This window comes from Pongo pygmaeus, chromosome 9 (genome assembly GCF_028885625.2).
Source record: "Pongo pygmaeus isolate AG05252 chromosome 9, NHGRI_mPonPyg2-v2.0_pri, whole genome shotgun sequence".
NCBI lineage: Eukaryota > Metazoa > Chordata > Mammalia > Primates > Hominidae > Pongo > Pongo pygmaeus.
In genome coordinates, this window is record NC_072382.2 from 8,621,515 (window position 1) to 8,637,740 (window position 16,226).

Genomic DNA, 16,226 nt, shown 5'->3' on the forward strand with positions numbered 1-16,226 from the left:
TGGTCTCATTTTCTCCCTGCACATCCCCTTCAGATCTTTTCTCCAGCTCCATTTTGCCAACTGCCCCCAGTGGAAAAGAAGCTGGGAAGAGGAAAAGAAAGAATGGGGCACCAGGTCCGGGGAAGGTGAGGTTTGGGAGAGACAGGGAAAAGGACTGGGTTGAGAAAGGTTGGCTCACATCCTAACACTGGGTGGGAAGTCCTCTTCTTCCTACCCAAACCTTGACCTTTCCCCTTTCCATCAATATCACTATGGCAGGCTCCTGCAGCCACTCCCAGAGGAGAAGCCAAACCCGGAAAGGACAGTAACGAAGACAGAACAACGGCGCCCTTCCCTCCAGCTTGTCAGCCCACTCAGGCAGAACCTTTCTAGCCCAAAGGAAGGCTCTTCTGCTCCCTGTAACTGGAGAGCCCAGGGCAGGTCATCTGAGGCTGAAGGCCCCAAGGCATGTGTAGGTGCTAGGGAAGGGGGCGGGGTCTCTGAGGCAGGATAAACTAAAGGCTGACGGTAGAGTCTTATTTTTTTATTTATCTTTATTTATTTATTTTTTTGAGACAGAGTCTCGCTCAGTTGCCCAGGCTGGAGTGCAGTGGCTCTATCTACGCTCACTGCAAGCTCCACCTCCTGGGTTCATGCCATTCTCCTGCCTCAGCCTCCGGAGTAGCTGGGACTACAGGCGCCCACCACCACGCCCAGCTAATTTTTTTGTATTTTTTTTAGTATAGACGGGGTTTCACCATGTTAGCCAGGATGGTCTCGATCTCCTGACCTCGTGATCTGCCCGCCTCGGCCTCCCAAAGTGCTGGGATTACAGGCGTGAGCCACCGCGCCCGGCCTGGAGTCTCATTTTATAACAGCCCTGGGAAGGAGGCAAGGTCTCAAGATCCCCCTCCCCCACGATATTGTACACAGTGGAAGACTGATGGGCAGAGAAGGTGACATGCCCAAGGGGCCGAACTGGGGCCACCAGCAGTCCTTCTGACTCTGAGAGTCCCTATTTCCTCCTCCTCAACCATAACAAGGACCCTCACACTACTTCCTATGTGGGCCTAGAAGGGCGTATCCAGCCCCTTCCAGTCCCACCTTTGGGTGGCTACCCAGCTCCAGGATCCTTGCTTTACCAGGCCCAGAGCAAAATAGAAAGCAGGTGTGCAGGCCAGCCACAGAACTCAGTGTGGGGCTCTTGATGTCTGGCATGGCCTTGGGAGGTGCTGCTGCCCATCTCCCAGGTGATGGGAACTGAGGACTAAGAAGTTCACATGGAGCCTTCGTGTATATTATCTCTGCTACCTCAGAACAGCTTCCCATTTTAGAGCTGGAAGCAATAGGGCTCAGGGAGTTGCCTCTTGACTCTGGGATTTAACAGCAAACCAGGATTGAACTTGGGTTATTTGATGCCTCATGGCAGGTGCCTAGGCAGGGGTCCCAGCCTCACTATAGCTCTGGTCAGGAGTGAGTGGGTCTGGAGTCCTAGTGAGGAAGAATGGGTGAGCAGCCAGAAGCTACCTCAGAGGGTATGGGGGACACGCTGGAAGGGAAGGGGGTGTGTGGGCAGAGATGGGACCAGACAAGGCTGGAGCACTGCTTCTCTGCTGGAGGAGGACAGAGAGGATGTGGGTACCTGCAAGTGTACCTGCGTCTGGCTCACCCAGAAGCCCAAGTATGACCGGTGGTGCCTCAGAATACCCAGCAATGCAGGAGTATCCAGACACCTTCCCAGCCTCAGTTTCCCTGCCTGAGTGAGAGAAGGGAGCTGGCCACATTAGTGTCCAACTCTGCAAGGTTGCCAGGGTAAGACAACTGCATGTGAAGATGCCACCCAGAGACTGTTCACGGCAGCCAGCGGGCAAGCCAGGGAACCACCCCCCCCCACCCCACCCCCGTCCCCCTTCCTTTCCCCTCTCTCCCTTCTCCCCTACTTGCTCGAGGCCTAGCCCCGCCCCTCGCCTTCCTCCGGTGTGCGATGGGGGGCGGGGGGCGGGGGGCGGGCAGAGCCGGGAGGAGCGAGCCTAGCGGACGCTGCCACCTGATCCCATCCAGGCGCTGAGAGGCAAGCCACCGGCACTCGGCGCGCAGGGCCCCGGGCACCCTCGGACCCCGTGCGGATTTCGCGACAAGGGTCCAGAGATAGCGGCGGCCGCCCCCAACCCGGGCGAGAGGCAGAGCCCAGGCGCGCGGAGTGAGTACTGCAGTGGCCGGCATGGGGTTGGAAGGGTGGGAGTGGACCAGACCGGGATGGGGGCCGAGAGGCGGGCGGGAGAGTGTCTTGGGGGCCTAGTGCCTGGAAAGCATGAGGAGTGGGGCGCTCCACCCCTGGAAAGTGGGAGAAGATAGGGTGAGCGGGCCAATCTGGCCTATCCCCTATGGTGATCAGATCCCACTGGCAGGATCCCTGGGGGATGCTGGGATGAAACTGAGGGAGTGGGAGGTATGGTGCGGGTGGGCAGTAATGGAGACAGGAGGATGGAGGGAATTCCGAGGCAGGGATGACGCGGGGGTGGATGAGACAGAGAGGAGGCTGGGGGGCCAGGGGCAGACCTGGTGCAGGCTGCGGGGTGGGGGAGGAGGAAAAAGAGGGAGGTGGAAAGATTTGTTCTCCTGGGCCAGTACTTTGCAGACCCCCCGGAGCCCTTCGTCCCTTCCTCTGGAGCACCCTGGGTCAGGGCTGTCCCATCCCTCAAGTCAGGACAGGATGGAGTCTCCGGGCCAACCAGCAGTCAGGTCCAAGTGGTCCAGTCCAGGGCACTCTTTCCTCTGAGTGCATCGGTTTCAGCTCTAGAGCTCAAAGGAGACAGAGGAGAAAGGGCTCCTTTAGGAGGGTGGGCACCCAGGCCCATTTTCAAAGATCTGGTCTGCTCTACTATTTCTTTGGTTCCCTGGAGAAAAGCTAGCAATTTGCAAAACTGGGCAGCAGCGTGAGGTAGATTGTTCTGACTAAAATTAGCACTGACATTCTGATGAGCCTGGGCATCCTGACCTGCCTCGGATAGCTGGGAAAACTCTCTCCATGGAGAAGACACCAGGCACAATGGGGAGTCGTGTGAAGCATCTGAGCGCAGGAGCCAGGGCCACTGCTCTAAAACACGGCTCCAGCAGCACCACCATGCACCCCACACCAGCCAGAAAATCCGATGGAAACCCAGCCCAGTGGCCCCCTCCCTGAGAGGCACTGCCTTGGCCCCATCTCCGAAACAGGTATCTTGGAGTCAAATTGCCAAGGGAAGGCAGGCCTCCCACAATGTCCGAGCAGCACCCTCTCTCAGGACCTGGAATGTTTAGCCTGGCCGAGTGCCCACCCAGAGGAGACAGGGTTACTGCTTCCAAATACCTGAAGGTCTGTCATGGAGAAAAATGTTCTGTGTGCTCTAGGAGGGCAGCACTACCAAGAGTGCAGAATGGGAGGTGGAAGGGGCAGGCCGAAGCAGGTGCTACCACTGGCAGGGTAATCCTGGCTGTCCCGGAAAGAACCTGAACAGTTGTAAGTTGCTTGGAAATGGACCAGGCTGTATCGGGAGGTGATGAACACCCTGTCACTGACAGTGGCCATACAGAAGCTGGTGCCCACCTTCAGGGGCTGGTGTCCAGGGAATTCCTGCACTGAGGATGTCCTGTCCCCTGTCCCTAAGCAGGCCTCAGACTGGGGCCTGGCTAGCTCCCCAGAGCTCAGCCATGTGGGGAAGTGGGGAAAGGCCCGGGAGTGGGACGGAGGGGGATACCAGGCACCTGTCACTCTCTCTGTGCGGCCAGTAGAAGCTCTGCCCCCGGGAAAGTTGCCCCATAGCTAGGTTTGACTTCCTTGGCTGACCCTGAATCCTCTGAGAAATAGGGTGGTTTCTGCAAGTTTAGCAAAGGTGGATGTAGACTTCCCTCTTCCCATCTTGGGACACTTCTGTCTAACCACCAAGTTCTCTAAGCAGCAGGAGTGACAGAGGAAAAAGGTGTGTATCCTTAGAGGGCCAAGGGCTCTTACTTCCTCCTGCAAGCAGCCCCAGCCAGGCCAGGCCAGCCCTTCTCTGCCCCAGCAATCCTTGAAGAGACAGGGAGGGCCTTTGACTTCCACTGCTGTGCCCTTGGTTGCCCGCTGTGGCTGGACCCTTTACCCTTGGCTCCGGCCAAGGGTAAAGTCTGTCTGCAGGCAGGTGGAGGGAAGTGGCGATAAGGCCTAGAGAGAAGGGGAGGCATAAGCAGAACATCTTTCCACCCAAACAGGTTTAAATGTAATCCAGGATTAAGGGAGCAGGGTCAAGAAGAGAGACTGGAAGCCAAGCCCAGGGCTCCCAGAAAAGGTGATGATCAAAAGGGTTTTCATATTACCTCACCCCTCCTGGGACCCAGGTGTCCTAGTTCCACATGCACATGCCCATCAGGTTCCAGGCTCCCCCTCCTCCATAGAGAAGGATATGTGTGAGGGCTGAAGCTAAACTTGAACCTGGAGACTGAGGCCCCACCCTAGCTTGGGGACAGGCATCACTGCTGAAGCAGACTTTCTATGGGAGCTGCCCAGGATTGGGCTGCCCTTAAGCCAAGGCATTCCTGTGGGGAAAGGAGACTTGTTCGGGACCAAGCCCTCCTCCCTTCTCTTACTCCTGGACTTACCTGGGATGGAAGCTCACCTTCTCCTGGAGATCCTCAGTAGGGCAACAAGCAGGAGCCACCTCTTACTCGACCCACACCCCGCCCCAACCCACACCCCGCCCAGGCTGCCATCCCATTGCTTTGGTCAGGCACTTTTCCCTGCAGAGTCAGCTGATGGGGCCGCCTGGGTTTCAGGTGTCTGGGGATGGAATCCAGATAGGGCTCCAGGATTTCAAGACCTTCCTTTCCCTCATGAATTTCTCAGTCTTGGGCCCTCAGGGCAGGAGCCCAGCTAGGAGTGCTCAGGACTCAGAAGCATGCAGAATTGCCAGAGTCTAGGGCAAGGTTGGGGAAACCAGTCCTCTACAGAAATAGCATATACAGTGTCTAAGGGCATGGACTTTGGAGCCAGAAACAGCAGGTATGAATCTCATTTCTACTGTTACCAGCTGTGTAGCTATGGACAAGTGATATAATCTCTTAGAGCCTCAGTTTCCTTATCTGTACAGTGGGAATAATACCTAGGTCACGGCTGTGGTGAGGACTAAATGGGATTAAGTATGTAATAATATAGTACATAGAGTAAGCCTGCAGTATCGACTCAAAGCCATATCGATCCAAGGAGGTGAAGGCCTGATCAGTGTTTCCGAGGAGCTTGGTTTCTCTGGGGAGTCAGGACCAACCCTGGGCTAAAGCAATTGGGCAAGGAGTCCTGGAGGAGAGGAAACTTTGAATTGAGACCTCTATGTTCTGAGCCAAGCCCTGGCGCTGAAGCCACTCCACTGGGGAGACATGTACAAATGACCATGAGACAAGGACGAGTTAGGAGCAGGTAGAGAGACAGAGACAGGGCTGAGGGATGGGAGTGGCTACAGCCTGAAGGGCTGGCTACACCCCAGACCCTGTAATTCCACCCAAGACTAGGTTATCTGGAGCAGTGAGGAGATAGGGTCTTGGTAACGGGAGGCAGGAATCCGATCTGCCCTGGTCTCTCTGCTTACCCCACCTCTTGGAGCTCTTTGCATCAGACCTGCTGGGGGCCAGATCCCATCTCCTCTGCCCACTGCAAACCCGTCTGCCTTCTTCTGCCAGGCCTCTCGGGAACACTGGCCCTGCTACCAGAGCCGCAGGATCCCCCATGAGTGCCTGTGAAGGGAGTCCTGGATAGCGAGGCCCTGGCTGGTCCAGGGGTGGGTACTCTGCCATGCCACCCATCCTCCAGCGCCTGCAGCAGGCCACCAAGATGATGAGCCGCCGGAAAATCCTGCTGCTGGTGCTAGGGTGCAGCACCGTAAGCCTTCTCATCCACCAGGGGGCGCAGCTCAGCTGGTAAGGGGGCGTGGCCCCGGCGAGGGGGCGGGGCCCCAGGGGGGCTAGAGCTCCCCTCCCCATTCTTCCACCTGCCAGAAGGGTCCTGCTAGGCTTTGCTCCTTCCCTCTATTCTGAAAGTGCTTTCCCTTTAGGGCCACACAGCCTCCCTGGACAGGGACTGCTCTTCAATGAGAGGGTAGAGTGACTTGCTCAAAGTTACAGAATCAGTTAGCTGAGATCCGAATCCAGCTCAACTCCCCACAGCATGCAGCTAAGCATTTCCCCAGTGGAAACAACTTCTCACGACTTCCCTAGTGCTGGGCAAGGCCAAGTCCCCTCATTTCTCTGAGCCTCAGTTTTCTCATCTATAAAGTGAGACATGATATGTGTGACACAGCCAGTCACCCTCATACAGGATACCATGTGATTCACGGGAACCCCGACCCTGTTCCTGACTCACTGTGTGAACCCAAAAAATCCCTGCACCTCTCAGGGACTTCACGTCCCCATTTTCTACACTGTCTGCCCCTGAGAATGGTGTGAATGCGCCCAGCCCCCTTTGCCAGATAATTTGGTTTGAAATCCCAAACACCCATGTTTTAAGAATGAAGCAACAGAAATGAAAGCTTCACGAGGGCTAGGATTGTTTTTGTATATTACTGTATTTCTTGAACCTAGCATAACCTGGCACATACTGGACACCCAAAAAATAGTTGATGACAGAATGAATGAGGCTTTAGAGGCCTCAAGAGAAACATAACAATGGGTTGCTGCAAAGCCCAGTGCCAACCATCTACAGAGTGAGGAGCCAGTTAAAGAGTAAAAATGAGAAAGAGCAAAAGGATTTAGTGACCATGTGAGTCGTGTCCAGACTTTGTGTAAGTGATTGTTCTCCTTTTGGCCCTCAGTTTCTACATATACTAAGTGGGATTCCTCAAAGATCTCCAGGGGTCTTTGTCCCTTATTTATTTCTGCATAAACAAATTATCTTAAAGCTTAGCAGCTGAAAACACAAACATCTGTTATTGTGGGTCAGGAAGCCAGGTGTGGCTTACTGGGAACTTCTAGACCAAGGTCTTTCATGGGGTTGCAACCAAGGTGTTTGCTGGTGATGCAGTCTCATCCGAAGGCTTGATTGGAAAGGATCAGCTTCCATGCTCATTCACGTGGTTTTGACAGGCTTCAGGTCTTCAAGGGGGCTGGCGGACTGAGGGCCTTAGGTCCTTGTGGGCTTTTCCCACTTAGTGATAGCTCCCTATAGGATTGCCCACTATATGGCAGCTTGCTTCCTCCATCATCTGTCATCCCAGATTGAGTGAAAGACACCAAGATACTAGCCAGCCACAGTCTTTCTATGATGAAATTTAAGAAGTGACATCCCATCATTTCTGCCCTCTTCTCTTCTTTACATGCAATGATAGGTCCAGCCTAACTCAGGTGAGGGGAATACTCAAGGGCGTGAATACCAGGAGGCCAGCAGGGATCATAGGGGGCATCTTAGAGGCTACCAAGCACCACCCTTGACCTTTCCATGAGTGCAGCCCAGGCGGGGCCACGCTGTGGGACATCCCACAGTCCTTGGGTAAGGGCAGGGGTCAAGCGGCAGCCCCCTCACACCCTCCTCTCCGCACACCCCCTGGGCCTGGCAGGTACCCCAAGCTGTTCCCCCTGAGCTGCCCTCCTCTGCGGAACTCGCCGCCGCGCCCCAAGCACATGACCGTGGCCTTCCTGAAGACTCACAAGACGGCAGGCACGACGGTGCAGAACATCCTGTTCCGCTTCGCCGAGCGCCACAACCTGACGGTGGCCCTGCCGCACCCGAGCTGCGAGCACCAGTTCTGCTACCCGCGCAACTTCTCGGCGCACTTCGTGCACCCGGCCACGCGGCCGCCGCACGTGCTGGCCAGCCACCTGCGCTTCGACCGTGCAGAGCTGGAGCGCCTCATGCCGCCTGGCACCGTCTATGTCACCATCCTGCGCGAGCCGGCCGCCATGTTCGAGTCGCTCTTCAGCTACTACAACCAGTACTGCCCGGCCTTCCGGCGCGTGCCCAACGCCTCGCTCGAGGCCTTCCTGCGCGCGCCCGAGGCCTACTACCGCGCCGGCGAGCACTTCGCCATGTTCGCACACAACACGCTGGCCTACGACCTGGGCGGCGACAATGAGCGCAGCCCGCGCGACGACGCCGCCTACCTGGCGGGCCTCATCCGCCAGGTGGAGGAGGTTTTCTCGCTTGTCATGATCGCCGAGTACTTCGACGAGTCGCTAGTGCTGCTGCGGCGCCTGCTGGCCTGGGACCTGGACGACGTGCTCTACGCCAAGCTCAACGCGCGCGCCGCCAGCTCGCGCCTGGCCGCCATCCCCGCGACGCTGGCGCGGGCGGCGCGCACCTGGAACGCCCTGGACGCCGGCCTCTACGACCACTTCAACGCCACCTTCTGGCGCCGCGTGGCGCGCGCGGGCCGCGCGTGCGTGGAGCGCGAGGCGCGCGAGCTACGCGAGGCCCGCCAGCGCCTACTGCGGCGCTGCTTCGGGGACGAGCCACTGCTGCGGCCTGCCGCGCAGATCCGCACCAAGCAGCTGCAGCCGTGGCAGCCCAGCCGCAAGGTGGACATTATGGGTTATGACCTGCCCGGCGGCGGCGCCGGCCCGGCCACCGAGGCCTGCCTCAAGCTGGCCATGCCCGAGGTCCAGTACTCGAACTACCTGTTGCGCAAGCAGAAGCGCCGGGGCGGTGCGCGGGCTCGGCCCGAGCCGGTCCTGGACAATCCCCCGCCTCGGCCCATCCGAGTGCTGCCTCGCGGCCCTCAAGGTCCCTGAGCTCCGCAGGCCTCCAGGAGTATGGGTCCTGCCCTGCCCTCCCAGGAGTCCAGCCAGGGGCTGCCTCCATGTCCTGCCCCATGAGAGCCCTTTCTTTTCAAGGGGCTTGAGTCCCTCGCTGAACTTTGGGGTACGCCTCCCTATCAGAGCCCCGGCTCCCGATCGTGGGCTGAACCCCGCCTTCGGGCACGGCGCTGATAGGCTGGATCCAGCGCTGGGCCACCCTCTCCTTGCCAGCTGGTTGGTGATTTTGACGAGAGGCCTGAGGGCTGTCCAGAACTGCTCACCCTGCCTTTTTCTGGGGGCTGAGCCCCTCCAACTTGTCTTTTCCAAGTGGATAAGCCCAGGCCCCGCGGAGAGAGGCTGAGCCCTAGGGAAAGGCTGCTCTTGCTCTCCCTCCCAGGGCTTGAGGCTCCCTATACTTTTCTGTCTTCCAGGTTCTACCCTCCCCACAGACCTAAGCTGCTCCCAGTCTCCCAGAACGAAGAGTTCTTGGGTTGGGATTTTTGTTTGGTTGGTTTTTCTTTTTTTTAATAAAATATCTTTAAAATGTGCGAGTTGTATGTTAGTCATAGAAGCCGGATTCCCCACATTTGAGGATGAAACGGATGCCCAGGAGGAGCTGTGGCTGGACCCATGAGGATGGGGGCCTGGACTCAAGGTCCCCAACCACCTGGCATGGGCCCACAACCCTCCTCAACCGCTTGACTGACTGGGCCCCCAACACAGACTGGCCACCTCAGCCCCACTCACTTTCCACATCGTTCTTTTTCACAAAATTGTGCGACATTTACTGAGTATCATCTCTGTAACTTGGGGATACAGGTGAACCAGATAGATAGGGCCTTATTTTCATGGAGCTTATGGGGAAACATTGGAACAGGAGCAAGACAGGTAAGCAAAGAGGAAGGACTGGAGGGGTTAGAGCAAAACACCTCCTTGGGTGGAAGGAGGATCATTTTCAGGTAAGGAGCTGCCTAACTCAGAATTTGACCTCACCCGGTGAATCACTGACTTCACTCATGGCCTGTTTTCCTCACAAGAAGACAACTTGGACTCAGATGGAGACCAGTCCCTTTCTGCAATTTCCTTTAACACAGCAAGATAGCCAGCACTTCCAGGTGAAATCTCCCTTAAGACTAACAGAGAATTGGAACTTCTTCTGTTACTTTCTTCAGAGCTGTATCAACATATCTGGACAAGTGATAAAAACAATAGCTATTCTGGTCTACGGTGTGCCAGCCACCGTTTAAGGGCTTTATGTATATTAACTTTAGAGATGGGTGCCGTTTTCTAGGTGAGGGAACTGAAACTTGGGGGAAATTAAGTCAGGGTCACACAGTCAGAAAGTGGCCACTAGGATCTTAACCAAGGCAGTGTGGCTTCAGAGTTTGTGCTCACAAGTGCTGTCTGTAGTGCCATTCAAATAAAAAAGGTCACATGCCACAAGCTAGGCTGATTCCCAGCACCTTCCCCCAAAAGAATGTAAAGAGAAGAACCAGGACACTGCTATCAGCAACTCTTTATCCAGTTTTTCATGGAGACAACGGTTGACCTGTTTGGACAATGGACATTACAGTGATTGATTGGCAGGACGTGTGACACGCTGGGCTTGAAAGGGGACTGTTTGTATGGCACCCCACTTTTTACCAGCAGAGCTCTGAAAAAGGCAATAATTAGAATCATGCAAAAGCATAATTAAGTTTCTGACATTAAGCAGCAGTAAAGAATTGTACCAGACTCAAAGTGATCTATCCAAAAACAGGTGTCCTCTGGCCCCCAGCTAATAAGGTGCTTGCCATTGTCTCCATCTGCACCCCCAGCCCTAGCCTCTGGTCATACCCCTGCCAGGAACATCCTTCACCTTGCCCTCAGTTGGCCTGGAAAATTCAGACATGCCTTTAAGTCTGCTTTTTTTTTTTCTAGACAGTCTCACTCTGTCACCCAGTCTGGAGTGCAGTGGTATAATCTCGGCTCACTGCAACCTCCACCTCCTGGGTTCAAGTGATTCTCCTGCCTCAGCCTCCTAAGTAGCTGGGATTACAGGTGTCTGCCACCACGCCCGGCTAATTTTTGTATTTTTAGTAGAGATGGGGATTGGCCATGTTGGACACGCTGGTCTCGAACTCCTGACCTCAGGTGATCTGCCCACCTCGGCCTCCTAAAGTGCTGGAATTACAGGCGTGAGCCACCATGCCCGGCCAAGTCTACTTTGATAAGTGTCCTAGTTCATTATGTGTTGCCATAAAGGAGTGACTGAGGCTGGGTAAAGAAAAAGGTTTATTTCACTCAATCCTGATGACTAGAAAGTTCAGGATTGGTATCTGTATCTGGTGAGGGTCTCAGGCTGCTTCCGCTCGGGAGCCCAAGTATGCAGAGACCACAGGGTGAGAGAGGAAGCAAGGGGGGTCAGAGGAGGTGCCAGGTCTTTTTAACAACCAGCTCTTGGAACTAAGAGTGAAAAAACTCACTTATCCCCCAGGAAGGTCATTAATCTTTTCATGAGGAATCCATACCCATGAGCCAAACACCTCCCCCCATTAGGCCCACCTCCAACATTGGGAATCAAATGTCAACATGAGGTTTAAGGGACAAACAGCCAAACCACTGCAATAGGCCTCCCCTGGCCTCCCTGGCCCTCAGGCAGGCAGGCCCTCCTTTAAAAACCTTGCCCCGCTTCAGCAGAGAGCACAACTGTGGCCTCAGAAAAATCTGGAATCGGGGCAAATGGAATCATCAGGCACTAGGAGAGGGTTCTCTGTTTGACTCAGGGGCAAGGGCAAATCCTAAAGCTGAGCAGGGGCCCTGGAACTCTTTGATGGGAACATCTCCACCTTCAGCCACAACCCAGGGGAACAGGCCTCAGCCCCTAGGACTCCTGCAAAGAGGCTCCTTCCACCAACAAACACTTGGTGCTGCCTACCTCTGTGCCTACTCCGAACAGTCCCAGAGCTTTGGCAGTGAGTGAAACGTGGTCCCTGCCTTGAGGAGCTCACCCTAAGGTCTAGAGAAGATGTGGAGGCAGCAAACCTGGCCAACAATGACTTGATAGGGATGATCTTGCCCAATGATTAAACACTGGGGCTCTGGAGTTCAAACCCTGGCTCTGCCATCTACCAGTTACATACTTTGAACTTAGCCTTTAAGCCTCACTTTCCTCACTTGTGAAATAAACAGGCCCCTAGTACAGGGCCTGGCACACAGAGGTTCTCCCAAGATGGCATCTCTGGCTTCATCAGGACTCCTCCAGGGTCCACACCTTTCATGTTATAGATGTTATAGTTTGACATATCTATTACAAGAGTTTTTCAGCAGATGGAAGAAAGCATTTTGAGGAAGGGGTGACTTTTTCTACTTTCCCCACAGCCATGGTATGGGCTAGGAGCAGCCTTCTTCTTTTTTTTTTTTTTTTTTTTTTTTGAGACAGTGTCTCTCTCTGTTGCCCAGACTGGAGTGCAATGGCATGATCATAGCTCACGGCAGCCTCGAACTCAAGTGATCCTCCCATCTCAGCCTCCCAAGTAGCTGGGACTATAGGCTCATGCCACCATACCCAGCTAATTATTTACTTTTTTTTGTAGAGACAGGGTTCTCAGTATGTTGCTCAGGCTGGTCTCAAACTCCTGGACTCAAGTGATCCTTGTGGGTGCCTGACCCATCGCACCCAGTCCAGCCTTGATTTTCATGAATGTAGGAAGCACAAAGTGTGTCAGGAGCAAAGAGGAGGACAGGAATGCCTGCCTGAGGTCAGGAGAGGCTCTCTGGAGAAGAGATGTCCCAAATGAGAACAGGGATGGAGGAAGGAGCTCCAGACAGAGGGAACAATACATGCAACATGCAGAGGTGCCGGGTATGAGAAAGCCTGGGCCCCGTGAGACAGGGATGCTGGGCCATCTGGTTGAGGAGAAATATGCCAGTGCCAGATTATGAAAGGCCTTGAATGTCAGGCTTAGAAGTTCAGATTGAGGCCGGGCACGGTGGCTCATGCCTGTAATCCCAGCACTTTGGGAGGCCGAGGCAGACAGATCACTTGAGATCAGATCACTGCTCGGGGCTGAGGAGCAGCAGGAGGCGGGAAGGAAGGGAACTGAGGGATGGACATCTTGTCAGTTTTTTCTTTTTTTCTCTTTCCTTTTTTTTTTTTTTTTTTTTTTTGGGAGACCTGGTCTTGCTCTGTCATCCAGGCTGGAGTGCAGTGGTGAGATCTCGACTCACTGCAACCTCCGCCTCCCAGGTTCAAGTGATTCTCCTGCCTCAGCCACCCGAGTAACTGGGATTACAGGTGTGTGCCACCATGCCTGGCTAATTTTTGTATTTTTAGTAGAGACGGAGTTTTACCATGTTGGCCAGGCTGGTCTCAAACTCCTGACCTCAAGTGATCCTCCTGCCTCAGCCTCCCAAATTGCTAGGATTACAGGCGTGAGCCACTGCACTCAGCCTTGTCATTCTTTTCGTTGAATAAATGTGACTTTTGAGGCCAAAAAAAAAAAAAAAAAGGATCAATGAACATTTAAGGCACTTTTTTTCTTTGGGTGGGGGTGGGCTCTTGCCCCAGATGCCATCTGTTCTCTCAAAAAACATTTATCCATTTCTCCTGATCCCAGTTGAATTCCTCTGAGAATGATTCAAAAGGCCATACTATGTCAGTCAGTCTTATTTGCTGGGCCAAATCAGGAGGGAGATTTTAAAATAATTTTTCTAAAAGTTGGGATTGTTTTGCATGGAATGCTGGCATAAGTGGAATTGCCAGAGATGACCAGCAGGGGAGGCCGGGCTGTCCCCAGAGCTGAGGAAGTCACTGTCTCTGTCCATCTGCAGCTGTGGCATGTAAGGACAGCTCTTTTGTAGGTGATGGGGAGCCACTGAGGTAAGCAGGAGAAAGGCCTTTAGTAACAAGCTGCATGGCCAGGTGCAGTGGCTCATGCCTGTAATCCCAGCGCTTTGGGAGGCCAAGTGGGGATGGATCATTTGAAATCAGGAATTTGAGACCAGGCTGGCCAACATGGTGAAACCCCATCTCTACTAAAATACAAAATTAGCTGGGTGTGGTTGTGTGCGCCTGTAATCCCAGCTACTCAGGAGGCTAAGGCAGGAGAATGCCTTGAACCCAGGAAGCAGAGGTTGCAGAGAGCCAAGATTGTGCCACTGCACTCCAGCCTGGGTGACAGAGCGAGACTCCATCCAAAAAAAAAAAAAAAGCTGCAAATGCCACTGAGAGAAGGCACGTTAATAAGAACAATGATACTAACTTTTACTGAGCACTTACTCTATTAGGCTGTTTTTGCATTGCTGTGAAGAAATACCTGAGACTGGGTAATTAAAGAAAAGAGGTTTGATTGGGGCCAGGCACGGTGGCTCACACTTGTAATCCCAGCACTTTGGGAGGCCGAGGCGGGTGGATCACGAGGTCAGGAGATCAAGATCATCCGGGCTAACAGGGTGAAACCCCATCTCTACTAAAAATACAAAAAAATTAGCTGAGCATGGTGGCGGGCACCTGTAGTCCCAGCTACTCAGGAGGCTGAGGCAGAAGAATGCTGTGAACCCGGGAGGCAGAGCTTGCAGTGAGCTGAGATCAGCCACTGCACCCCAGTCTGGGCTACAAAGTGGAAAAAAAAAAAAAAGAAAAGATTTGATTGGCTCCCAGTTCTGCAGGCTGTACAGGCATGGTGCTGGCATCTGCTCGGCTTCTGGGGAGGCCTCAGGAAGCTTACAATTGTGGTGAAAGGTGAAGTGGAAGCAAGCTTATCAGATGACAAGAGCAGGAACAAGGTCAATGTCCTCTGAGGGGAGGTGCCACACACTTTCAAACAACCAGATCACTGTGAACTCAAGAGCAAGAACTCGCTGATCACCAAGGGGATGGCACGAAGCCATTAATGAGGGATCCACCCCATGATCCAAACATCTCCCACCAGGCCCCACCTCCAGCACTGGAGATCACATTTCAACATGAGATCTTGGCAGGTGGGGGGACACACAGCCAAACCATATCACTTACTATATGCTAGTTCAGTGGTCTCCAACATTTTTGGCACCAGGGACTGGCTTTGTGGAAGAGAATTTATCCATGGTGTGAGGGGTTAAGGGGGATGGTTTTGGGATGAAACTGTTCCACCTCAGATCATCAGGCATTAGATTTTCATAAGGAGTGCACAACCTAAATCCCTCACGCATGCAGTCCACAGTAGGGGGTTCATGCTCCTAAGAGAATCTAATGGTGATCTGACAGGAGGCAGAGCTCAGGTGGTAATGTCCATGGCCTGGGGGTTGGGGACCCCTGTGCTAGGTGCTCTTCTCTACACTTTATGTATTTTAACTTATTTGATTTTTTTTTTTTTTTTTGAGATGGAGTTTCGCTCTGTCGCCCAGGCTGGAGTGCAGTGGCATGATCTCAGCTCACTGCAACTTCTGCCGCTCAGGTTCAAGTGATTCTCCTGCCTGAGCCTCCCGAATAGCTGGGATTACAGGCATCCACCACCACACCTGGCTAATTTTTGCATTTTTAGTAGACACAGGGTTTCACATATTGGCCAGGCTGGTCTCAAACTCCTGGCCTCAAGCAATCCACCTGCCTTGGCCCCCCAAAGTGCTGGGATTACAGGCATGAGCCACCAGGCCCAGCCAACTTACTTGATTTTTACAACACCCTAAGAGGTAGCTGTTACTGTTCTCTCCCCGTTTTATTTATTTTAGAGACACGGTCTCACTTGTCACCCAAGTGACAAGTCTCAGCTACTCGGAGGGGGCAGTGGTGCAATCATGGCTCACTGCAGCCTCAAACTCCCAGGCTCAAGCAATCCTCCCTCAGACTCCTGAGTAGCTGGGATTACAGGCAGGTACCACTAAACACCCAGCTATATCCCCTCTTGTAGAAGAGGAAACTGAGATACAAAAAGTTGAAGTACCCAGGCTCATACAGCCGGGAGAAGCTGAGCTAGGACAGAAACCAGACTGCTCAGGCTCCAAAGCCCAGGTCCTCCCACCACAATCCATTACCCGACCCCGTGAAACACCCTCCCAGCCATCCCTGCAGCCTCCTTATTAAAAAGCCTTATTATAAAAGCCTCCTGGGAGCAGGTTTGAGTGGGAGGGAGAGGCAGAGAGCCCAAGTTCTTTGGGAGCCCAAGGTGAGGCGGGGCAAAGAGAGAGAAGCTGGTGCTCCGCCAACACAAACGGGCAGCTTCGCAGAATGGGCCAGAGGCGTGGAGAGGGGCTGTGGGGCAGAGATGCCTGAAGAAAGGGGCTAGACAGTCAGTCCCAGCCAGAGGAGGGCATGGAGAAGAGGAAGGGGAGCCCCTTTCTCAACCTCGTAGACTCTAGATTAGCTCCTCTGGTCCAGCAGGGCTACAGAAATCTGAGGATCCCTGCCAGCCAATCCTCTTCTCCCCAGCAAGAGTTCCCCTGGTGCCCTCCAGTGGGCAAAGGACAGGACAGGATCACCCTCTGCCACCCCCATCCTCCACTTTCATCCCGATCTCATGCGATTGCAACAACACCCAGGCAACAGAGGGCGAAGG

The 16,226-nt window shown here is 54.1% G+C and overlaps 1 protein-coding gene across 1 annotated transcript; it reads left to right on the forward strand.

The window, feature by feature from the left end:
• The first annotated feature begins 1,992 nt into the window (after positions 1–1,992).
• Positions 1,993–10,446, forward strand: GAL3ST3 (galactose-3-O-sulfotransferase 3). Its single transcript, XM_054440611.2, has 3 exons — positions 1,993–2,179; positions 5,668–5,904; positions 7,536–10,446. The coding sequence occupies exons 2-3, from the start codon at positions 5,780–5,782 to the stop codon at positions 8,704–8,706; spliced, it is 1,296 nt and encodes a 431-aa protein (XP_054296586.1). The 5' UTR covers positions 1,993–2,179; positions 5,668–5,779; the 3' UTR covers positions 8,707–10,446.
• The last annotated feature ends 5,780 nt before the right edge of the window (positions 10,447–16,226 follow it).

Excerpts from the sequence above, each read along its gene's own strand:
- GAL3ST3 (XM_054440611.2), top strand. The coding sequence starts at position 5,780 with ATGCCACCCATCCTCCAGCGCCTGCAGCAGGCCACCAAGATGATGAGC. Across the intron at positions 5,905-7,535 it reads CAGGGGGCGCAGCTCAGCTG|GTACCCCAAGCTGTTCCCCC; the intron begins GTAAGGGGGCGT and ends TGGGCCTGGCAG.